At 46.1% G+C, this 24429-nt stretch overlaps 2 protein-coding genes across 4 annotated transcripts in view; one reads left to right on the top strand and one right to left on the bottom strand.

Annotated features, from left to right (window-relative positions):
• The window catches only part of CASP7 (caspase 7), a 29605-nt gene extending 5674 nt beyond the window's left edge, over window positions 1-23931 (bottom strand). The window contains exons 1-3 of one of the 2 annotated variants that reach the window (XM_029244906.1): window positions 23075-23931; window positions 17382-17491; window positions 230-366 (exon numbers count right to left, since the gene is read on the bottom strand). In XM_029244906.1, the coding sequence (XP_029100739.1) occupies window positions 230-366; window positions 17382-17491 (247 nt within the window). In that variant the 5' untranslated portion in view covers window positions 23075-23931. Of the gene's footprint in view, window positions 1-229; window positions 367-17381; window positions 17492-22846; window positions 23017-23074 lie in introns of those variants that run through there. The other variant, XM_029244907.1, reaches the window with a different exon arrangement.
• An 11-nt stretch (window positions 23932-23942) lies between these two features.
• NRAP (nebulin related anchoring protein) overlaps window positions 23943-24429 on the top strand; it is a 75026-nt gene continuing 74539 nt past the window's right edge. For both annotated transcript variants that reach the window (XM_029244902.1, XM_029244901.1), the window contains exon 1: window positions 23943-24341. The gene's annotated coding sequence lies outside the window, so the exon portion shown is untranslated. The remainder of the gene's footprint in view (window positions 24342-24429) is intronic.

Raw genomic sequence — 24429 nt, 5'->3', positions numbered from 1 at the left:
TGGTACAAATATTACATCCGCTAATGCACACGATGGGACTCTCAGACTGAAAGTTCCCAGCTTCCCCACATCCCTCTCTCCTGGACACTCAAGTACCACCTGCGGAGGGGCTGTCTGCCACAGGAGGTGGGCACAGTGTCTCCCTGATGAACATCTGATACAAGTCTGAATGCAAGCTGAAGAAACTGGAAGGGAACGGGAGAGGCTAGCCCATGCCCACAGCACCCACCTGTCACTCTGTCGAAGTTCTTGTTGTTTATGATGATGCATTTGCCCACCTTCTCAAAATTCATGTTATACTGATATGTAGGCACTCGGTCCCGGGGGTTCTTGGCCGATTTCCCTGAGTCATTTTTCTTCTTCTTACTGGGGAAATACAAAGCCAGTCAGGGGCTGTGGAAGATGTTTGGACAGGAATGACCTCTTGTTTTTACTAATAGCATCAAAGGGGTGCCCAAGAATGCTGCAATGTCTGTGAAAAAGAAATGGAGCTGGGGTGGACAGTTGGTTCTGTTTAACTGTCACGTTTAAAATGAACAAGATCTCCTGCTTAATTTCATTAGATGCTACAGAAATGCAAACTGAAATCATAATGCAATACCAGTACATTCCTCAGAATGGTTTCATTGTCTTGATGACCACGTTTGGCACCTGGAATTATCATACGTTACTGCGGGAGCCCCCTTTGTACATCCCTCTGTGGAAAACTGGCAGAACCTACTAAAACTGAACTTAAACATATCCTATGACAGAGCTATTCTACTCCTGGGTATATAGCTCAAAGGAGAGCAGACGTTTACCTAACGACAGAGCCACACATGTGCACAGCAGTACTATTTAAACAGCCCCAAACAGGAAATAATCCAAATGTCCATTTACAGTAGAATGGATAAATTGTGGAATATTCAAGCAATGCAATACTATAGACAGGCAGACCTCAGAGATATAGTGGGTTCGGTCCAGACCACTGCAATAAGCAAATATCCCAATAAAGCAAGTCAGATGATCTTTTTGGTTTCCCAGTGCATAGAAAAGTTATGTTTAAACCATACTGTAGTCTATTAAGTGTGTAATATGTCTAAGAAAACAATGTAGGTATATCTTTATTAAAAAGTACTTCATTGCTAAAAAATGCTAACCATCATCTGACAACACAAGGTTGTCACAAGCCTTCAACTTGTAAAAAAACACATTATCTGTGATGCACAGTGAAGTGAGCACAATAAAATATATGCCTACAATAATGAGCGTGAACAAACCACGACAACACAGAGCCACATGGATGCATCTTAGACAGGTAACGCTGAGTGAAAGAACCCATACACAAAAGGGTACATAAGTGTGTGCACTTCTCTATGTAGATGTTATAATTTAATTAACATTTACATTAAAAGGGGAAAAAAGGAACAGCAACTTAAACAAGAAAGTAGGCCCCTTCCGATCTCCAGACACTGACCGTCCAGTTTTCTAAGAGTCAGGCACACAGGCACTGAGACTGGAATCTGGGGCACCGTTGACAGGCTAGAGGAAAAAAATGACAAATGTCAGTGGGGAGCTGCACTGCTAGTCGACCGTCTGAATGTAAGCTCCACGAGAGAAGAGATTTTTTAATCTCTTTTGAAAAATTGCAGAATCCCCAACACCTAGAACAATGCCTGGCATATGAGTTGCTCAATAAATATTTGTTATAAACTACAGACCTATAGCCCTATTAAATACAGATGCAAAACTCCTTGATGAACCAATCCAGCAATCTATAAATAGGGTGATACACCATGCCCAAGTGTGATTGATCCCAGGAACACAAGGTTGGTTTAACATCCAAAAATCAACCAATGTAATCCATTGTATGAATAGAATAAAGGACAAAAACCACATGATCAACTCAATTGGTGCAAAAAAGCATTTGACAAAATCCAACACCCTGCTATGATAAAAATGCTCACCAAGCTAGGATTACAGTGGAACTAACTCAGCCTGCAAAGGGCATCTATGAAAAACCCAGTGCTAATATCATACTTGATGAAATAAAATTTATATTTTAAGGTGGAACAAGAAAAAATTAAACATAAAATTCTCTGTGTTTGTTTGGGCCTCCTCCCTCCGTCCCTAACATGCAGTTTACCTCTGCACTCCACATTAACCAGAACTCCTCAAAGACAGGAGTGCCCGCTCAACTGTAAAGATCAATATTTCTTCTTTCTTCGGATACTAGCAATGTAACTTCTTAAAATAGCATTCTTTCCCAGTTCTGTAGGGGGTCATGGGTGACTTGCTGCTGGCTTTGTATATGCTTATCTGGGCTATGTAACTTTGGTGAACTTTATGTGAAACATCAGTATGTCATTTTGATGGACGAGCCTATGTCTCGAAAATGAATATGACTGTGCCTTTGACTTCTAACAGGTGGAACAGTTCTCAGAGCTTTCTGAGAATATGCTTCCCGGGTTATGACCCTCGGTTTGGCTCCAATAAAATTCCCGTTTTCTTCTTGACTTGATAGTTAATTGAATTTTCATCGACATACTTAATGATGAAAGGCTGAATGCTTCCTGCCCTACAATCAGGAACAAGTCAAATATGTCCACTCTTGCCACTTCTACTAAATACTGTATGAGAGGTTTCAGTCGGGCAATGAAGTTAAAAACTGTCATATGAATGAATGAATCAGGTTTTATTTGCTCATTTTGCAGACATGGAAACTGGGGTCCACAGAGAGGCAGGGGGTTGTCCAAGGTCACCCAGCTAGTGATCGGCAAGGTGGGACCATCACCCAGGCCTCCTCCTTCATGTCAGCGTTCCAGAGCCTTATGCTCTTGAGTATCTGTTAGGATGATTTGTCCACCATCCTCCCAAAGCTCTATCAAAAGTTGGAAGAAGTAAAGTGAAAGTGAAAACTGAGCTTGTTCCCTGATGAATGTGGGTCCAAGGGTATTTCACTCTGAGTTTTCATTGAATGTTACCTGAGTTTCTCAGAATCTCTGAAAGGATGTGGTCTTTCCCCTTTCTCCTCCTACTTTGGTCCAGATTACAGTTTAGCTATGTTAAGTCGAAACTTCAGATTCCATATTGCTGTTTTCAACCTCAACATGACTTTATCCTCCACTTTTATAAGGCCAAATTTCTTCCGTCGTATCATTTTATTTCTAAAAGAGAAATGCCCTCAGTCTGGTCTCCTACCTTCTAAAGTCTCCCCTCTCAAAACATAGGCGGAACACTCTATGACATGAATCACAGCAAGATCCTTTTTGCCCCACCTCCTAGAGAAATGGAAATAAAAACAAAAATAAACAAATGGGACCTAATGAAACTTCAAAGCTTTTGCACAGCAGAGGAAACCATAAACAAGACCAAAAGACAACCCTTAGAATGGGAGAAAATAGTTACAAATGAAGCAACTGACAAAGGATTAATCTCCAAAATTTACAAGCAGGTCATGCAGCTCAATATCAACAAAACAAACAACCCAATCCAAAAATGGGCAGAAGACCTAAACAGACATTTCTCCAAAGAAAATATACAGATTTCCAACAAGCATGTGAAAGGATGCTCAACATCATTAATCATTAGAGAAATGCAAATCAAAACTACAATGAGGTATCACCTCACACTGGTCAGAATGGCCATCATCAAAAAATCTAGAAACAGTAAATGCTGGAGAGAGTGTGGAGAAAAGGGAACCCTCTTGCACTGTTGGTGGGAATGTAAATTGATACAGCCACTATGGAGAACAGTACGGAAGTTCCTTAAAAAACTACAAATAGAACTACCATACGACCCAGCAATCCCACTACTGGGCATATACCCTGAGAAAACCATAATTCAAAAAGAGTCATGTACCACAATGTTCATTGCACCTCTATTTACAATAGCCAGGACATGGAAGCAACCTAAGTGTCCATCGACAGATGAATGGATAAAGAAGATGTGGCACATATATACAATGGAATATTACTCAGCCATAAAAAGAAACGATATTGAGTTACTTGTAGTGAGGTGGATAGACCTAGAGTCTGTCATACAGAGTGAAGTAAGTCAGAAAGATGTCGGTCTTCAACTGACATCTCTGAGGTAGGTGGAGGGGGCATAATCACACCCGTTTTATAGGTAATAATAACAACAATTAGCGTTTGTCAGGGCTTATTATGGGCTGGGATCTTGATAAAATTCTCACCTGCATTTTCTCATTGGCTCCGGAGAGGACTTTAGCTAATTTAAGCCCACTCGAAGACCCTAACAAGAGGAGCATTACGTCTGGCGGGCTGGAGGTCAGTTTATGCCCTTTATGAGAGAAAATTTCACTTCTGTCTTCTGCAATACAGATTATTTTAAAACAAACTGTACAATGATATCCAAATTATAAACAAGCTGTGATTTTTTTTTAGGCTGCCATAAGCCAAACTACACCAGTGAGCATTTTTTATAAGAAAAACAGGCTCAGATATAAGTTACACGAAAAAGAAAAGAACTCTGTTTCTATCAGAATAGAATTTGGAAAACTAACTGCTTAAAAAAAAGGAACACAAAAGTGTGTATATAAAGATATGCACACTTTAAAGAAAACACTTTCCATGGTTATAAAAAGTACCTTAAAAATGAATATGAAATGTGATTCTTATGTGATTCCCCAGTAAATATCTCAAGGGAGATAAGGACAATTTCCCTTTCTTATCCTTCCCCTAAACTGAATTCTCATTTTTCAAAATGAACTTAATAACTGCTTCTTCTTTCTGGATTTGAGTCAGTCCATATTAATTTTTCCTTCTAACTCAAATAGCTTTTTGTTAAACCCAGGTCTTCCCACACCGAAGATGTGTATCAGAGAGTGATTAGCAACTTGATCCCATTGAGCTCATCTTCCTAAGAGGCACTGGCTTTGGGAAAACTCCATCTGCAGCTTAAGTCTGGGGAAGCAAACCCTGATGATGAGCTTAAAGCATGTAACGAGAGACAAATAAGAGGAAGAAATGATTGTCGAGAAGTCACCAGGGGAAAGGAGCCAGGAAGAAACCAGGTGGACTAAAGTCTATTGCCTATGGATAGATTCCGCAAGTAAAAGAGGCCAAGAGACTAGAGTCTGCCACCTACTAGTTGTGAGGCTTTGGGGTCCCTTCTCCTGGGGATTATCTATCTCCCTGTCACCCCATTTTCCCTCTTGTGGGAGCAGTGCCATCTCTTCCACTTTGCCAGCTGTTGTTGCCAGGCTGCTGCAGAGACATGAATTAAGTACAGCCTCACATATAGGAAGGGGGCTGATTCCTGAGAGGGGCGTACGTTAGGGAGCCCCAGTAGCTGATTCCACAGGAACACAGGGCAATCGCTTTGCTTGAGTCTTTCTTTTGTGTGTGACGCCCAATACTATTTGGAAACACTTTTGGACTGACAAGTTCTCTTCCATTTTTTCCCCCTGGGGTTCCCATGTCCAGTTTTGAACCCTAATAGCAGGCTTCAATTAAAAGACCTGGGTGGCAGACCTAAGTTTATTCAGTTAGACACTCACTCCCATAATAACCAGCAGGGCAAGTATCAAGATCTAATTCGGCTTCTACTTCCTGGGTGGACTGTAAAAGGCAGGGTCTTGAATCTAAACCACATAGTATTGTTAGAATAATGAGGAAGCTCTCCCTATCCTGATGTGGGATGATTTCCAATAAGCAGTGTTAAGGGTGGAACAAAACAAAGGGGCAAAACAATGAGAACAGTGCGCTACGTGTCAGGAAAAATTCGTATCTTGCTTGTATTTGCATAAACAGACCCTTGCAGGATGATATAATGGATAAATCCATGGATTCCGGGGCGGGACTGCCTGGGTTTGAAACCCTGCTCCACCACATAGCTGAGCGATCGTGGACAAGTTCCGTATGAACCTCTCTGGGCTTCAGTTTCCTCATTTGTAAAAAGGACAAAATTATAGCATCTGCCTCAGAGCTGGTAAACAAGTTAATATTCACAAAGCACTTAGAACAGTGTGCGGCATGTAGCAAGTTGTACTGAATAAATAAACATCATTATTATTACTCATGTTATTTATTAAATAGCATCAAAAGTGGTTACCTGTGTTCTGGAGCCAAGAGCAGGAAGGCAGGAAGGAGAAAGAATTTTGACTGTATATCTCTCTTTCTATCTATGAATAAGTTAACTACTCAAAAGATTAAAATAAAAATTATTATTTAACAGTTGAAAATCACTTACTGCAAATGGATTTCAAGACCTATTTTGAAAATTACTTTTTGGACTTTTTGGATTCATACTTTTTTGTGCGAATTGTTGAAAGGCGTCCCTGGACACCCCATTTCTCTGTTTTCCCCTGTGATTTTACCCCTCTCCCTAGCCTTCTTCCTCTACGTGTCAATAGTAACAACAATAATAAATAAAGTTCTAATAAGTACTACTTTTTGAACACTTACTGCTTTACATATATTATCTCATGTAATCTTTACAACAACTCTGTAAGACATTAACTCCATATCTCATAGAAAAAGATTACATTAGCTTGTCCAAGATCACAAAGCTAGGCAGGGGTAGTGTCCAGGTTTATTCTGAGGTCTGACACCAAGTCCCTTATTCCAGGGTTTCTCTGTTAAAATTCAGATTCCCAGGCCTCGCCCTAGACCCAGGGGATCAGAGCCAGGCCTGGGTATTTTCCTGGAGACGCTCATATCCTCTGAAGCCCGAGGGCCTCAGCACTAGCCTGTGTGCCCACTGCCTGGGCCCGCTTGGCCCTCACCTTTCACTGCAGTCTCCACTCTTGTTTCAAGCCCCTTCGCTACTTCCAGAGCCCATGGAAGCAGAGGTCCCTGCGGGCTAGTCCCTCTTCCTCCCGGGCAGGGTAGAGAGAACCAGCTCGTCCCACCCTATCAAACACCACTCTCCACATGGCTGCAGCCTTTGGGCCCCTTAGCTCTTGGCTAGCAAGTCAAATGAGATATGCCTCGGGGAGCACGGCCTGCGGAAGGCGGCCCTGGTCAGCAGCGTGGTTATATTTAGGGTCATGTGTGGGATTTATGGCTCTCCACGAAACCTGCAAGGTCTCCCGGAGGTGACAGCCGAGCTGAACATTAAACCGAAATTAACAGCACAACCAAAACGCTTCCAGGAAATGCCACTTTGCAAGCAAGGCCATCCTTATTCTCCCTTGTTTGCACAAGGTTTGGGTGAGTCCCCAGCACACCCTTGGTGGCCCTGTAACTCACCATCAGCACAGTCGGGGGAGGTGAGCTCTGTGACCGAAGTGCTAGCAGCTCATAAAGAGTTACTGTTTGTTTGGAGATCAATGGTCAGAGCCAGGCAGATCATCAGATAAACAACTGCTGTCGGACAGAAGCAAGGCCCTCAAGGGCTCCAAAGAGATGGTGCTCATTAATCAGCCAACTGCAGAGAGATGGCAGTGGTCTGGTCCACAGCTCAGCACCACAGGTTCTCCAGGGGTGGGCACCAGGGTGGGAATGAATGGGGTGATAAGAAGCTTTCAAGGATCCAGATTAGAAACTTCTTCAGCTGGTGATCCTCCCCCAAAGACAAGATTTTCTAAAAGTGGCTGTTCTTGTCGTCCTGGGTTCATTTGGCCTTTTCTGCAGAAGATGCTAGCACACGTGGGAACTGCTGTTACACAGACCCCAACAGGTGGGCACCCGCACTTTGTTCAAGTCCAGATCAATGGAAACCAGCCTTTCTCCTGAATCTGACAAACGGTACAAATGGTGGAGGAACCACTTAAGATAGTCCCTAAGTCACCAGGAACAAGTGTCACTGATATATTTTTAAGATTTATTTTATTGAAGTAGAGTTGATTTACAATGCTGTGTTGATTTCTGCTGTACAGCAAAGTGATTCAGTTACACACACACACACACACACACACACACACATATTCTTTTCCATATTCTTTTCCATTATGGTTTCATCAAAGGATATTGAATACAGTTCCCTGTGCTCTACAGTAGGACCTTGTTGTTTCATTAATATTTTTAATAGGGTTTTATGCATTACAAAGTATGTTAATAATCATTACCCCCATTTGTTCTGCAAAGTACAAATGAGAGGTATGGAAAGACGTAACAAATAAAGGCTGGCCAGGGTATTTTTAACGCCAGATTCTATCACTTCCCATTGTACCCTCACCAGGCCCCATTCTGTTCCCTCCCTTTGCTAATTTTGTGCTGATACACTTAGTCTTTAACTTGACCTTTTTACATTCTGAACACATTGGCCGAGATTACTACACTGAGGAGAAACACAGGATTCTGGTTTTGGAACCTGCTGTTAAGTGCAAGGCTGTGATAAACCAGACCAGTGAATTAAAAGGTCCAAGTCCTCTTAAAAGCTCATGTGTTATATACAATTGGCTGAAGATTTTAAAACAACAAATCTGGCCACGAAATCACTGTGCTTGGTTAGGGCTGGACAAGCAAGGTCACAACAACTACAAAAGCCTGGTAGAAAGACTGACATAGGAAATGCATTCAAGTGTGCACTCAAATACAACGAGCAGTTAATTTACACAAGCAGGTTGGCTGACTATGGCGCTTCCTAACCATCCTTCATGTTTGCTGGTGTTGTATTTCCTCGCTCATATGTGCAAGGACCACTGTCTTCATTTCCCAGATGTATTTTGGTAAGCTCGAATCTCTGCTAGGAACACAGATAATACCAGCATTGATTATCAGGAAGGACCTAGATTATCCTAACTTCTCAGGTCGAGAGCCATTATTTGGAACCTCAGATTTCGCAGTCATTTCAGCAAAATCAAGAGGCAAAGAGTTACCACCAAGCTCTGATAGTTATTTATATAGAAAGACTTCCTTGAAGAGTCTACAGTAACACATACCAGAAAACATTATAGGATAAAAATACTGTACCTACTATACAAAGAAGTGAAAAGCCTCAGAAAGTGCACGAAAAATTTTTACAATCCACTCTGGGTACAAGTATAATTTTCCCCATCACCAGAGTGAATAAATACAGGTTTTATCTTCTTACAGATCCCCCAGGCTGCTCGAAACGTGAATTACACCTTTCTATATTTGGAAGGGAATATAAGCACTGCAGACCCGCTCCTATTTATTTTCTAAAGTGTCTCCGTGAATAGGATTCCCAGTAGCTCTGTCTGTTTGCAGACATTCATCAGCATGAAAGTAAACACACCACCAGGCACACATTTCCCCAGGGCTGCTTCATCCGGAACTAGGGCTCTGGTTTTCATAGCTGCTTTGTCTAAATATTTTTGGGATGATTCATTCATGGTTTCAGGATTTCAGTAGAGGGCATTCCCAGCAGTCCTGACATACCAAGGCACAGAACAAGACCGAGAGGAAGGGAGAGAGTGAAGGTGGTACCTCATGTCTCCATCTGAAAGCAACCCCCTCTGCATCAGAACTAGGCTTCGCCCTGCGATGACCGGAAGCGAGTTTCCTTCTTCTCTGAAATAATAAAAACTCAACATGCTCGGAGCACAGCAGGGGCAGAAGATTGGCACAGTTCGTCCGGCCCTGAAGGCCCGTGACTGAATCAGCAGTGAACCGCACGCTGGAGTTTTCCATAGGACCATTCACACTGGGGCTGGGAAAGTCACACTGGCCTCCCCCTTCTCTGCTGACCGGCAGAAATGCCCAGGCTCCACATGGCTGCATCCTCCCCACTCCAGGACAGCTCCCTAGAGAAAAAGCGACTTTCTAGGAACTTGGGGTCCCATGGAAAAAACCTCACATTTCCACAAAGATGCAGCCAGTAGCACCATCTCTGAGAGTGAAAAACTGGAAACAATGGGGAAATGGCTAAGCAGGGGACAGAGTATCAGGAGAATAAAATACTACACAGCTATTTAAAGTGATGAGCACGCAGATGTGGGCAACCCACCGAAGTGCCAAATCTACAAAAGGTGGCAAAACAGCACACATAGGAAGTGCAAAATATGTAAAGTTCTACGTGAGTGAACAGAAACAGGAAGTGAGTTCGTGCTGAATCAGAGAGTTCAAATTCATTAGGTTATTTTTTTCCTTTTAAAGGTCCTCAAGGTAGTAATGTAAGAATAAAATAAAAGACCATAGAGGCATACCAAATAGTTTAATTTTCAAATGAAGCATATAAACATTTTTCAAGGGTCTTGGATAAAGCGAATGACTCAGGAGTTACCACACTTCCCCATTCCGCCCCTCCAAATGCAATCAGGAAGAGGTGGATGCATAAAAACCAAAATTATTAAGCAATGCTTTTCTCAATTTCCTGGTTCAAGGTCCCAGTCAGTGAAACGTGGAAGCTGATGAAGGGGAGTTATAAATAACACCTGCACTCCTGGGAAACCTCCTAATCACTTGCCATCCTCAGGTTTGTGAAGGAGAAAAAACTGGCTCCGTGCATTCTTCTCTGAAACTCAATTTGCAAAAGTACACTTACACTGGGAAACAAAGTCAGTTTAAAATAGGCTTAGGAGAAGAATTATCTGCCTCCATGTTTCCAACCTCCCCCTTAAAAAAAGAACAGAGACCTCTGGCAATAAAAATTGACAAATGACTCAAAGAAAAACATCATTCAGGGGAAATAAAGGACTGAATTCTCTTTAAATAGCCTAGAATGAAGTGGGAGACACAATGGTGTCTGTACTGTGGCTGCAAGCTCCAGAACTGAGAACAGCTCACACACTTCAGTCTTGATTCTTACACAACCACTTCATCTATCTTTTTCACTTTCAGCTGAGCAGTATACAAACTCACCCTACCAGATGCAGGCCAGACAGAAAGCCCTAAGCACCAGCAAGCTTGGGGTTTGAATATGCAAGGCCATAATGCACATTTCTTATTTGTGATTATGAGCTCCCTTGAGAAGCAACGGGGCTTATTCTCATAATACTCTTCTATTACTGGACTTAATTCTACACTAACGGTGTTTTAAAAGTTCTATCACTATGGAAACCTGACATTTACCTCCCTTCCTCACTTTTTCTGTTAACTTTAGAGCTTATTTTTTCCCCTCTAGAAAAGCAATAATCTAAAATAACTAGAGGTATTCTATACACGTAGAAGTCATGGCTTCAAAGGTTTAGAGCCTATGACCATGGTTCAGAGGTGTGGCTCGCTGCTCCTGAAATGGGCACGTGGCCCTCTTTATCAGAAACCCCATCACTAGCCCTGTTGAAATGCTGTCTGTATACCATCCCTCAGCTGAAGCGAAGCAGAAAGGGAGCACTTTCAACGAAGAACTAAATTTGCTGACCCACTTGGGTGGAAGAAAAAAAACACCCCGCTGGTGGATTAATATGGTTGAATAGCTAGATGTCACTGCACTTGTGGGTGGCACTTGACGTAAGGGGCGGGGGAGCAATGGACCCCAAATTAGACCTGGGTCTTGGTCCTGTTGGGTGACTATGGATAGAGGACTTTGCCTCTCCGGCCTTCACTTTCTTTGATCGTTACACAGAAGGGGAACTGGATAAATTACCTTTCAAGGAGTCTTCCGGTTTGAAATTATGATTCTATGATTTCTCCCTTATCAGGTAATTTAATTCTCACAAACAACCCAGTGGATAGGAATTCATATCCCTGTCCCGCAAATGAGGGAACTGAGGCTCAAAAAGGTCAAAACACCTGCTCTAGTTGTTCAACTAAAGAGTGGGACTCAGGGCCAGGATCTGAACCTAGGTTGTCCAACTCCATACCAGCACTGCTGTCATTTTAAGTGGTATCATGACTACTTCAAATATAGCATTAATTCTTTATTACTCTTTATATAGAAAGTTGGGAGACAGGCATCCAGTATTCTGGAGTCTGAATCTGAAGGCTTCCTTTATTGAAAAGTAAACTGCCTGGGTATGTTTTAATGTTCTTTTTCTTTTTAGGGGCCTCAGACCTGGCCTCTCTCAATCAAACGAGTGTGACTGAATGGCTTTTGCTTAATTAGGGACATAGTCCTTGGGATGAGTTAAGGTCTGCTTTCTTTGTTCTTTTCTCCAATTCCAAAGCATTGCTTCTTCTGAAACACTTCCCCTACCCGCCTCCAAATGAACAGGCAGGCCACCTGGATCTTTCTTATAATTACACAAATAACACTTTTTTTTTTTTTAAATAGGGACATGTTTACATATAACACAATTGGTGGAGCAACTCAAGTTGCAGCCCAGGAGAAAGAAGAATTACAACCAAGTGGCATTTATGAAACACACTTCAGGAGGACAAAGGTCAGAACACAAAGATGATACACAGGAGAAATCTCATGGGATCTGAGCCAGTGCTTCAAAAGTAGGGAGCTTATCAAGCTTTGAAAACAAGCCTTTTCTCCTGCCCTCTTCACGTGGAACTGGAAGGATAAATACCCCTCAGCAGGGACACCCAAGGCTCCACCAAGGCCCTGGGGAAATTTGAGAGCGTGTGCAATCTGTTTTTTATTTCCTTTAACAGTGACCTTGAGCAGAACTCAGAAAGGAGCCTCTGATTTCACAGATGAAGTGTTCCTGGAAGGGGGACATCTTCCAGGCTACTGGGCAGGGCTTGGTCTTATATGTGCAGTGGCTCTCAGTGGTGCCACCAGGATCAAACTCAGCCCGTCCATGGGCTCTACCCACTTTCCCAGACCTGTGCCGTGGGGCCTGACCATCATTCCCACCGTGGCTCTGGCCCCGGCAGGCGGGCTCTTCTAGTCCCCTGATAACCCCACTGCCTTTTCTCTGACAAGTCCCAACTCCTCCAGGCCCACCCTCATCGTTCCTCTCCCAGCCTCCCACAGCTTCCAAAACTCTACAATTCTGCAATCAGTTACTACCTGTTATTAGCTATTTTCTATACCCGTACCTAGATATTCATTAAGAACTTGAGTTTATATCCAGGGCAGGGACCACATCGTTGACTTGCATGACCGGTAACCCTGTCTAGGATCTAGGGTTACCTTTACATCAAGAGGGATCCCTCTTCAAGTTCGCAGATGACGGGGCGCCTTGTTCATCAACTATGGCTCATAATGAACACAGACCGTGCACACACAGTTGGCCCTTCGTATCCGAGGAGATTGGTTCCAGGACCCCTGAGGATACCAAAATCCTCGGATGCTCAAGTCCCGTATTTCAAATGGAGTAGTAGTTGCATATAACCTATGCACATCCTCCCTTATACCTTAAATTATCTCTAGATTACTTATAATCCCTAAAACAATATAAATACTATGTAAATAGTTGCTGGCACTCAGCAAATTCAAGTTTTGCTTTTTGGAACTTTCTGGAATTTCCACTCCCAATATTTCTGATCCACAGTTGGTTAGATCCACGGATGCGGATCAGAGGGCAGACAGTACTTATTTCTTCTAAGTCATTTTTTTTTTAAGTCCAAGCACTTTACTAATGTAAAATTTACATTCTAAATATTTTTCCTTTGTGGTTTTCTGTGTTTTCCAGATGTTCTCCAATAATCAGATAAGTTGAAGATATTTCAATCGTTTTCTTTTTAAGAAAAGTGAATTAAGGAACTGCCTGGTTTATTCAGGGTCCAGTGAAATGGAAATAAAATGATGCTGTCATGCCATCTAGTGGCACTGACACAAAAAAGCCAAGACAAGTGTGAGGGCTTGGGACCACCTGAGTCCAGCCCAGGCTTTTGGCGGAAAAAGAGGCGTCTTTTCGTTTCCCAGAATCCTTGAGGTTTCCAGAGGAGGGCGAGGGTCCTCGATTAGAGATGGATGGGGGTGCTACTGCCCCCTCCACTGCCTTACCTCCCTGCAATTCTGACACTTAGAGAAGGGAGCTGGGGGTGGGACGGGAGGGGGAAGGTGCCTGCCGTCAGCTGCAGGGAGCAGCCAGCGATGTTCCCACAGGCTGCACCCACACCTCTGAAGTGTGGGATGCAAAGTTCCCCACGCGCCACAGCGGGGGCCATGGGAGGGGCTACTGCACACCTGCCAGATTTGCAGGAAACAACCAGCATCTAGTGCTGTGTTCAGGTCACCCCAGTGAGTCACAGATAACAATCCCAGTTAGAATCCTTAAGGCACAGAGGGTAAGTGTGGGGCGTCCATGGGTCTGGTGTGATAAGGGACACTCCCTCTTTGCTTCAGATCACCCTGTTTTAATCATACTCAGAGTCTCACCCCATCATATACAAGGTCCCTGACGCCAGCCAAGTTTCTCACGAGGTCTCAGTCAGCAAAGCCGAGGCAGCAGGCACGGTCAGGGGAACACTGAGAGGCAGCAAATGCTGGTGCGGTTCTGTCACTGTGACACTAGAAATATACACGGCTTTACCTCTTTGCTGAGCAAGGGGGCTCAGTGGGCACGAGCCGCCTTCAACTATTCCCAGGGGTGCAGGTGCCACTTGCCTCTTCGTCGGCCCTCTCCCTCCACTTGGTCAAAGTCTGGTGGCTTCTACCTCCCAGGCACCTCTGGAAGCCCCGGTCCCGCTCCATCTACACCATCCACTCTGGCCTGGGGAGCAGCAATGGCCTCCTAACTCATGTCCCCTCACCACAAACCCCTCCTCAGTGCACTCCCCTCCATGCTGCAGCTCCAGTGGTCTTGTGGGTTTCCGTAGGTGTAATCGATCAAGTCACTCTACAGCTTAAACCCTTTAGTGACATCGCCGTCCTTAGGATTGATTCCAAATCCTTTACGTGACCTGCAGGCAAGTCCTGCTAAAATCTGGTTCAGCCCATCTCCCCTTGTCTCTGCTCTGTCCCCTCTGGGGGTCATCACACCGCAGTTACTGGTTCCATGTCTGCCTTCCCCACCAGAACGTGAGTGAGGCAAGGGCCACGTCGACCTCACTGCTCTTGCCCCTGGTTGCAGCGCCACGGCCAAACACAGAACCAGGTACATAAAGGTGGCAACAGAGACTGGTGGTTGAGAGCTTGGTTTTGAGAGGCAGGTGAATACAGGTTCAAATCCTGGTTCTGCCACTAAACAACCATGGGATTTGGTGCAAGGGACTTAAGCTCTCTGTCAGGCCGCAAGTATTTAATGAATAAATGAAATAATGGATGTGACCAAAAATGGCATCTCAAGTGATTAGTTTTAAAGCCAGTGATACTTTACTAGATGAAAGGACCTTCTATCCTGCTGAAGTTAAAAAAAAAAGGAAGGAAAAATCTAAATTTTACGGGTATGTCGCAAATCCTGATTGAATTTTATTTGCATTGATTGCCTATTTGGTAGACGGCCCGTGTACCATCTAACACGTGGGTACGAGTCAGATGCCTAGAGAAGGCAAAGAAAATAAACAACTAACATTTCACAACCTAGATGAATAAGACATTAAATTGACATTTATTGTAGTTCAAGTACATTTAATAATTCAACAATCATGTCTTGCAATTCATACAACTAAAATAAGCAGTTCATAAAACGGAATTTTTAAATATTTTGCAAGTATTTAATTTAAATATTCACTGTTTATTTTGATAATATGTAGCTTGACATCAATACCAGCCACACTATAAAAAAAGGTATAGTGGACCAGAATACAGAAGATTACCCAGGCTTATTTACCTTTCTAAAGAAGTTAAGGGGGTAAAAAAAAACCCACATCACAGACCACACCTATTTTTGCAAAATGATGGGTCTTTAAGGCAGTGGTCTCCAACCAGGGTACTCAGAGATTTTCCAAGGGGTGCAGACAAGACAATTCTAAGTAAATGAATTGCCGGTTCCTCAATTTCCATTTGTATTTCTCCTAAAACTGGTCTGCCTGAATATGATACCACCTCCCCTTTCCCAGTTCCCCATCTCCCACTAGAGAGGAGAAGGGTGGACTTCTCACCCACCCTGAAATCTTAGATGACATAGAAACTGCCACATCATCTAACTAAGACTTATGAAATGGCTATTATATGATTCCCGTTTCTCTTTCACTTAGAGGCAACCTGCTTAACCTGAATACTCAGAGAGATGGGAAAACTGAAATATTACTACATCCTTTGCAACTCTTCTGAGGGGGTGTGTAGTTTTACATTATTTGGTGGGTATGTGAGCAAAAACATTTGAAGGCCACTGCTCTAAAGGGTTTGCACTGGGGAGTGGTTTAGCCTGGACCACTGGAACTCATGGCTTTGAAAAGTTTTCAGTAATTGGAGCTGTATTTTCTGGTCACCTCATCAGATATCTTTGACCCTCAATGGCAACCAGTGCCAATGGAATTCGGATCCAGGATGCCGAGGCCTCCCCACTTCTCCGAGTCATGTCTGGGATGATATGACCAAAGAATCTCTGCGGGATGTTGCACGGAGCCAGGATGCCCCTCATCACCAGCTCTCCCCCTCCCCCCGAACACTGCTTGGGAGCACTCCCTAACCTCACCCCCCATCCCCCTCGCTGTCCCTCCGCTGTGGGGCTTGGTGTAGGCACTACGGAGAAGTCTGATGCTCTGACGCACAGACCGCTCCTGCCCCTTGCCAGGGAATACCACTCACATGACCAAGGTTAAGGAGGGGAGGCAAGGGGCTCCTCCCACGTCCCTGCAGCCCTACTTCTAAATAGAAAGCACGGCAGAGCTGTTAAGGGAGTGGCGCTGGTACCGTTTGGGTTCAGCTCTGCCATTTATTAACTGCCACCAGAAAGGCAGGCTACTAACCCTCTTTTTTTTTTTTTTTTTTTTTGCGGTACGCTGGCCTCTCACTGCTGTGGCCTCTCCCGCTGCGGAGCACATGCTCCAGACGCGCAGGCTCAGCGGCCATGGCTCACGGGCCCAGCCGCTCCGCGGCATGTGGGATCTTCCCGGACCGGGGCACGAACCCGTGTCCCCTGCATCGGCAGGCGGACCCTCAACCACTGCGCCACCAGGGCAAACCTACTAACCCTCTTAATGCCTCAGTTTAGCTACCTGTTAAACGATGGTAAGAGTAGAACCATCTCCTGGGACTGATTGTGAGGACTCATGCAACACTGAGCTGGCATACAGAAGCTTAGCAAATGAAGCTGTTGTTATTATTATTGAATGCAAAGTTTAGAACTTCAAAAGTGAACTCCAAAAAGGAAAAGGCAGGAATCAGCAGAGTGCCACCCTACAACTTCCCATCGCATGGCCTTCAGCTCTGCCTTTCAGCCAAGGCCGTTCCCACTGGCAGCAGCAGCCCATGCTCTGCCCTGAAGGAGGCTGGCGGCAAATCGCCTCCGACGGTGACAGCCCCTCACTCCTGGGCAGCTGCCACTCAGACACACAGCAGCCAGGCAGGAGACCCCCCCAGAGCCTGGCTCTCCCATACCTGGGCTTGTCCTGGGGACAGGGGAGTGCACAGGGGGACCCCAGTGTTGTCACACACAGCTGGCAGGATTCTGTGCAAATCTTCCACGCACAGCATAGACCTCCTTCCCTGAAGGTCCGCTTCTGCGTGGGTGGGTGGGTGGAGAGGGCAGAGGCGTGGTAGGCTGAAGTGGCCCAGGGTCCCTCTTTAACTCAGCAAGGAAGGAAACTTACCTGAAGAGTGATGGGACAAAAGAGGACCGGTCTGGCTTCGCATCAACTGTGTCATTGCTTGCTGAGTCCCCAGCCCCCTGCTCCTCAATATGGTCTTGACTGTCTGCCATCTGGAAGGAAAAAAACCAACCAGAAAATTGGTACCCAGTGGCATCACTGGCCTCATGATATTTTTAAATAACACTCATTCAGTGACATAGCTTTTAATTAAGCCTGGAGATGACCAGTACCGCATATTTGGGCTCCAGGGCTGCTGCACCAACAACTCATTCAAATGCTCCAGTGCCAGCTCCATTTTAGGCCTCATTCCAGAGACTGGAAACACAGTGGCAAAGAAAGCAAAGTCCCTGCCTCTCTGGGAGCTTCTGATCCAGCATTCAGGATTTTGTTAAATGTTCACTGCTTATGAGAAACTGTGGAAGGTTCGTCAAAGTCTGTAACAACAAGAAACTCCCCCTAAATTCTTGACAGGTTATAAGATGCTCATCCTTTGCCCGACATCACTCAAACCCAGTTAAAAAACAACAACGACCTGGAGTGTAAAGTTCTCTTTCTGCTTCAGATGGTTTTACATGGTTCTACCAGAGTAGATTTCCATCAAATTATTTTCCTGCTCAAGAATTTTCACGAGATCCCTACGATCTAAAAGTTCAAATCTTAAACTGAACTCATTGGATCTTAGGGTCTTCATTATCTAGTACCGGAGTCGATGACAAACTATGGCCCACCACCTGTTTTATTGTTTGTTTGGTTTTTCTTTGAGTTTTACTTGTTCTTCCTTTTTCTAATTTTATAAGGTTGAAGCTGAATTTACTGATTTGTGATCTTACTTCTTTCCTACATACAGGTGTTCAGTGCTAAAAATTTCACTCTAAGTACTCACCACCTGTTTTTGTAAATAAAATTGGAACATAGCCACGCCCATTCATTTACATGCTGTCTGTGGCTACTTTCCCACCACAACCAGAGTCGAGTAATTGTGACAGAGATCATGTGGCCTAAAAAGCCCCAAATATTTACTACCTGGCCTTTTACAAAAAAGGTTTGCCAAGCCCTGATCTAGGATAACTACCAGCCAGTAGGATCCCCTACTCACCTTCTACTTCCCTTACTTTAAGTAGTAAAAATAGCAATAATAAGAATAGAAACTCACACTTATTATTTGCTGTGCTAATTGTTTCATAAGCATTATCTTATTTAACACTCCCCCAAATGCTCTTAGATCAGCCCTATGATCACTGCCTTTTGACAGATGAGAAAGCTGCAGTTAGAAAAGGTTAGTAACTAGTCCCAGGCTAAGTAACTAGTAAACTAGACTTGGATCAGAAGCCGGCAAACAGGCACTCAGAACCCACTCCTCACCACCACACCATTCAGCCTCCCAGCCTCCTAGCATCCTTGGGCTCACTATGCTCATTTCAGGGTCCATCAGGGCTTCTGGTTCTCCCTTTCTGGTAGTCACCACCCAAATGTTTGCTGGACAGGCCATCTTTGCCCAGCTGGCTAGTTCTCAATCTTCAGAATTCAGTTTAATGGCACCTTTGCAGGAGGTCCTCCTGGATTACACCTACCTCACCAACTCCCTCCCCTTCCCCCAGTCCCTCTACAGCCCTTCTATTGATCTTGTTTACTTGCACTCTACTTACTGCTTGGTTCAAACACGACAATGTAAGTTCATCATGGCAGAGGCCCCTGGCACACAAAAAGTATTTGCTAGATCCGGCTTCCCTGGTGGCGCAGTGGTTAAGAATCTGCCTGCCAATGCAGGGGACAGGGGTTCGAGCCCTGGTTCGGGAAGATCCCACATGCCGCGGAGCAACTAAGCCCTACTGAAGCCCGTGCGCCTAGAGCCCGTGCTCTGCAGCAAGAGAAGCCACTGCAATGAGGAGCCCGCGCACCGCAAGGAAGAGCAGCCCCCACTCGCCGCAACTAGAGAAAAGCCCGCACGCAGCAACGAAGACCCAACACAGCCAAAAGTAAAAATAAATAAATTTATTTTAAAAAAAAGTATTTGCTAGATAAATATTGAGTGGGAAGCTGGAAGAAACAAATGCACTGAGGGAAGAGAATTAGCTAAGTGACACAGCTGGTCAGAAGCAGAGCCTTGAGTCGTTTCTCCTAAACCAAGTCCTGTGTCCTTTCCCATAAAGGGACTGGCCTTCAGTAACAAAGGGAAACCTCTCCAGACTCTAATTCCTGCTGATCTCAATCTCTGAGCAATCGCACAGTGGGCCAGGTTGGCAGCTGCAGGTCTGTGTTCCTGTCAGGCTCACCCAGGGATGTTTTCACACCGCTGGAAAACAAGATGGCATCTATCTCACAGAACCCCCGTGCCCCAGAGCACAAGCGATGACTTTTGGAGGTGGGCAGAAGGAATCCAACTGGGGGGGAGGTATCCAAGATGGCAAAACGCCAACCTTGTGTCCTTGAGCCCCGAGAGGCATTATCACGTCACCTTGCAGCTTGTTTAGGGGTGAGCTGGGCAGTGAGGGGAGAAGTGAGAGGAAGGGCGAATCCTGTAGCTGGATCTTTACAAAGACAATGAGAAGTCCGATGGCTATCTTGTTCCTCAACACATCGTGAACCCCCCGTCATAGCCACCAACCTGTTTCCAGTTGTGAGGCAGTAAGATTTTTCTGATTAGGACCCAAAATGTTTCTTGAACACAGAGATAAGCCATCCCCAGAGGAGATGGGTGTAAGTCCGGGCATGCAGAAAACACTCAGTCATTTTTATTTCATTTCCTTTATACAGACTTAGTTACTTTTCAATGTGGAATGTTATTAGCAAAGCACGGATGTATTTTCAAAATTAACAAGTTAATGTTTTACAAAATCCACCAGAAAAAGACACTAAATTTGACATGTGGTGTTGAAGCCTTGAGTCTTTTGCTAAGGCTAATCTTAAAGACTGAATCTAGGAAGTATGATGATATAACAGTGTGACCATTATATACAGATATAATTTCCTGGAAGTCCAAGGCACCAGGTGTGTGCTAGGAGCCGGGGATACACCTGACCTGGTCCTGCCTTGTTGAGAGACAGGCACTGATAAACAGCACAAATGTTGACGGACAACCGTGATCAGTGCCATGAGGATGAACAACTTGTGGCCACAGTAGGGGACCTGACCTAGCCCCAGAGGAATTAGGGAGGGTTCTCAGGGGAGGAAATGTTTGACCTGAGGTCTGAGAAGCGGAAGCAGTGAGGGTGGAACTGAGGGAGGCACAGGGAACTGCACGCCCGTTAAACACCTGACATGCTTCATTGACGGAGAGGCTCAGTTTGAATCCCGCGTCCCCCCCAGATTTTTGGAGGGAGCTTTGGACTTAGCGGCAGGCTGATTTCTATGGCTCAGTGGTAGGAGGATCTCCAGAACTTTCTCTGCAGACACTAGGCCAGAAGGGTCTTCTGTGTGAAACCTACAGCATCTTTCTGGGTTGGTGCTGTTTACCGTCCAGGAGGGCAGCAAGAGTCCCTTCTAACAAGTTGCCAGAGTGTGCGTCCAGAACGAGGCAGTGCTAGGGCTTTACTCTTAAATCTGTACGGCTAAACATTCAGTGACTTTCTTATTCCTATGAGACTGGGCTTAATTCCTGGGTGAAATCAAGTTCACCCAGAACGAGGATGGTGACCGAGTGGGGAGCCTGATCTCGGTCACATCATATCAGTCAAGCCAAGACTTGGTGTTGACCTTTTATTTCTGCTTATCTTCCCAGCCCAAGACAATGCAGGCCTGTCTCAGTCCGCTATACGGGAGAGGGCGTTCCTGGCGTTATTTTCTTGCATTCGTCCCCTCTGTAACGCTCAGGGTGCAAAGGGCAGTCAGCCATTCAAGGGAATATTGCTTATTCAATTGTTTCAATTGTTAAAAACATCTCTCTTCTCTTTAAATAAATGAATGTATAATACACATGAAGCATTAACCGTGTCAGGCACTCTCTGTAAGCACTCTGCTAATTATTATTATTACCATTATCCACTAGGACTCTTATTTGTAGATTATCTTAATCATCCTTTTATAGTTCCAGTTATAGAAAAGTGCCAGGTACATGGCAGGCACTCAAAATTTCTTTATAAATGTCACAACTGAAATGTACTTAAAAATTTTTAATCCTTCAGGGCCCCGAATAAATTGTTGATATGGGACAGACCACAGAACCAAAGGGACCTAGGAGGGAGGCTGAGAACCCAGTTATGGTGAACCACAGACCAGGGGTTTAAATCAGTGCCTCCACCTATCAGCCATGGGACCTTGAACAAAGTACTCAACCTCTCCAAGCCTGAGTTTCCTCATCTGTCGAACGGGAGAATGGTGGTGCCTAAGTCACACATGGCTAAGAGGATACATGGAACAGTGCATGTAAAATGCTAAGCATGGTGTCTCAGTGTTCACTAAGTATTCCCTGTTATCACCACCGTCCACAGGACTCAACACCAAGACAACATTCAACTGTCAACCCTCGCTGTTATTTTAAAATCACATTAATATTTTAAACAGCTTTTGTGGAGACTGAAAAAAAAGTTCCTCTAGTGATTATTTCTATACATGCTTAATAGGCGACTGGTACAGATCTGGTAGGAAATCAGTTCCCAGCTACGGTCTGAATTTCATTGCAGCTGCTTCCCCTGAAAAGTGACATAATACAACTTGTGCCTCACTCTTGCCCCAACGAAAACAATCTTCCTAAAAGGCTCAAAGAGAAGCAGCCCAGGGGACCTCCACCGCTCACCTCCAGCACCTGGAGGGGGAGGGGGCTCTGCTGGGCAATGAAGTACTCCGCCTGATGCTCACAGCACTGCGAAGAGGCTGTATTTGCAGAAGAAACTTCAGTTTTCTCAGAGAGGTTAAGTAACCTGCCCAAAGCCACAGAGCTAAGAGGAAGCAGAAATGGATTATGAACCTAGGCAGTGACTGGCTACCTGGGATGAAGGTCAGGCCATAGACCCTAAAGGAGGAAATAGCCTGTAAGTAAACTAAGGTTAGGGCCACGTCCTTGGCCAGCCCAGGAGTTCAAGGGAAAAGGCTGCGAATGACTCAGAATCACCCACATATAATTTTACTTCTCCCCAAAAAGCGAAGTTGAATACAACGGTGAAAGGCGGCAGCCTGAGTCCTGCCTTCTTCCGCTTCCTGAAGGAATCTTCAAGAGCCGTGCATAAGGGTACCTGAACAAAGATGACAGCGGCTTACGGGTAGCCTGCTAAGCCCCGACAGATGCACTGCTATGCACCACAATCACCTCATTCCATCGTCGCGGCAACCGTCAGCCCGGGCCCACACTATCCCCATTTCACAGACAAGCACAGAGAGGGCCAAGGCCCCACAGCTGACGGGCAAGGACGCTGGGACTGGAACCCTGGGCTGTCAACACGGGAGCCCCCGCAGTTTAGCCAGGCGAGAGAACGAACCCCTCCCGCCCTCCTAAATCCACCCCTCCTTCTTTTCCAAATCCCGAATAGTACCGGGTGTCCCAAGCCCGGGGACCAGAAGGGAAGGGAGGACAAGCTGAACAAAGCAGGCGATGCTGGGCGTGGCGGAGAGCCTTCTTCCCCTAAGTTGAGCGCCGGCCGTCGGGGCAGCTTAGCCCGAAGGGACCGGGCCCCCACCGACCGTGCTCGGTGGAAAGGGAGGAAGGAGGCGGGGGAAGGCAGGGCAGGAGGGCGGCGGCGGGCGGAAGAGGCGGAAGTTACCGTTCCCCGGGCGATCGGGAGGCCAGAGCTGGCTGCCGTCTCCGTCCCTCCGCCGAGAGTCTGCGGCCGCTCGAACGAAAGCGAAAGTAAAAGCCCCTACGCGGCCAGGGGAGGAGTCGCCCGGGGCTGGAAACGGACCGGGCAGGCGGGGCTGCGGACACCGCCTCCAGCTCGGGACCCCGGGCTCCGTAAAGTTGGCCGCGCGCAGGACCACCAGGCCACCGCGCGCCCCTTCGGGGAGAGCGCGCCCAGCCCAGCCGGCCAACTGTCGCGCGCGCCATCGCCGGAGGGCGCCCTCAGCAAAGCTGGCCGCGGGCACCGGAGACCGTGTTGGGCAAAGTTTGCAGAGGTCTAAGACCGCTCTTCGAGTGACCCGGAAAGCGCGCTCCGCAAACCCGCCGCACGCGGCCTCCCCATCCAGGCGAACTGAAGAGCGCGCCCAGCCGACTTCACGGCTCTGGACGATGGGGCGCTCGTCGGAGCCCCCAGCTCCTGACCTCCCGCTGCTGCCCGCCCGGGTCTACACCTGGCCATCGGCCTCCACACCAGCTCCAGGACCCAGTTCCCAAGGCCCGAAGGCGCCTCCCCCGCCAGACCCTGACCCCAGTTTGCGCGGGTTGCGCCCCTCGGGGGACTGGGCGCCCACATCTGCAGGAGCTACCGTCGCCCAGGGGCCCGCGCTGGGAGCCGCCGTGGTCTCCCGCCTCGCAGAACTTGCTTCGAGTCCCTGGCGTGCCTTTCTCAGCCTTGAGCAGCAGGACGCTAACTCCGTTTTCTGCAGAGCGCGTCCCCAGTGCCTAACACGGCCTGCTGGCCTGGATGTAGCGCCAGAATCATTCATGGACTATTTATTGAGTGCCCCCATGTGTCAGCCACGGGGTGCGTGGCCGTGACTTGGTCTAATGTGGGAGAGTCAGTGTAGTCCCCCCAGCACCACTTCACCCCGGCGTCTCCCACATCTGCAACACCCACGCACCCTCCCACATTTGTCCTTTTTCAACCTTTGGCCTCCAACTGAGGCCTCCAAGGCCTTGCTCTCGGAGACTCCTCAGGGGACCAGGTAATGAACACAGTCGCACTGAGGTGTAAATAGCTGAGGAGAAATTACAGTTTTATTCACACCAGAGATGTTGGCTGTGAAACTGTCAACGCCTCGAGTGAAAGGAGTGAACCTTCGTGGTGTGACATCGGGCAAGAACCACATCTTGTCTTTTATTTGCTCTCCTCTGGGACTGAGACTTCAATATTGTCCGTAAAATCTCACCAGGTAAGGACACTTTCCTGGTTTAAGAAAGACTGGTCCCAGGCAAGGGTAAGGGAGTAATTATAATTTATTAACTTCTGCTAGAATACTG

The sequence above is a fragment of the Monodon monoceros genome, unplaced genomic scaffold (assembly GCF_005190385.1).
Source record: "Monodon monoceros isolate NGI ecotype Baffin Bay Population unplaced genomic scaffold, NGI_Narwhal_1 Super_Scaffold_4, whole genome shotgun sequence".
Classification (NCBI taxonomy): Eukaryota; Metazoa; Chordata; class Mammalia; order Artiodactyla; family Monodontidae; genus Monodon; species Monodon monoceros.
Note: the sequence above shows the minus strand (reverse complement) of the source record. Positions and strands in the feature narration are given on the sequence as shown.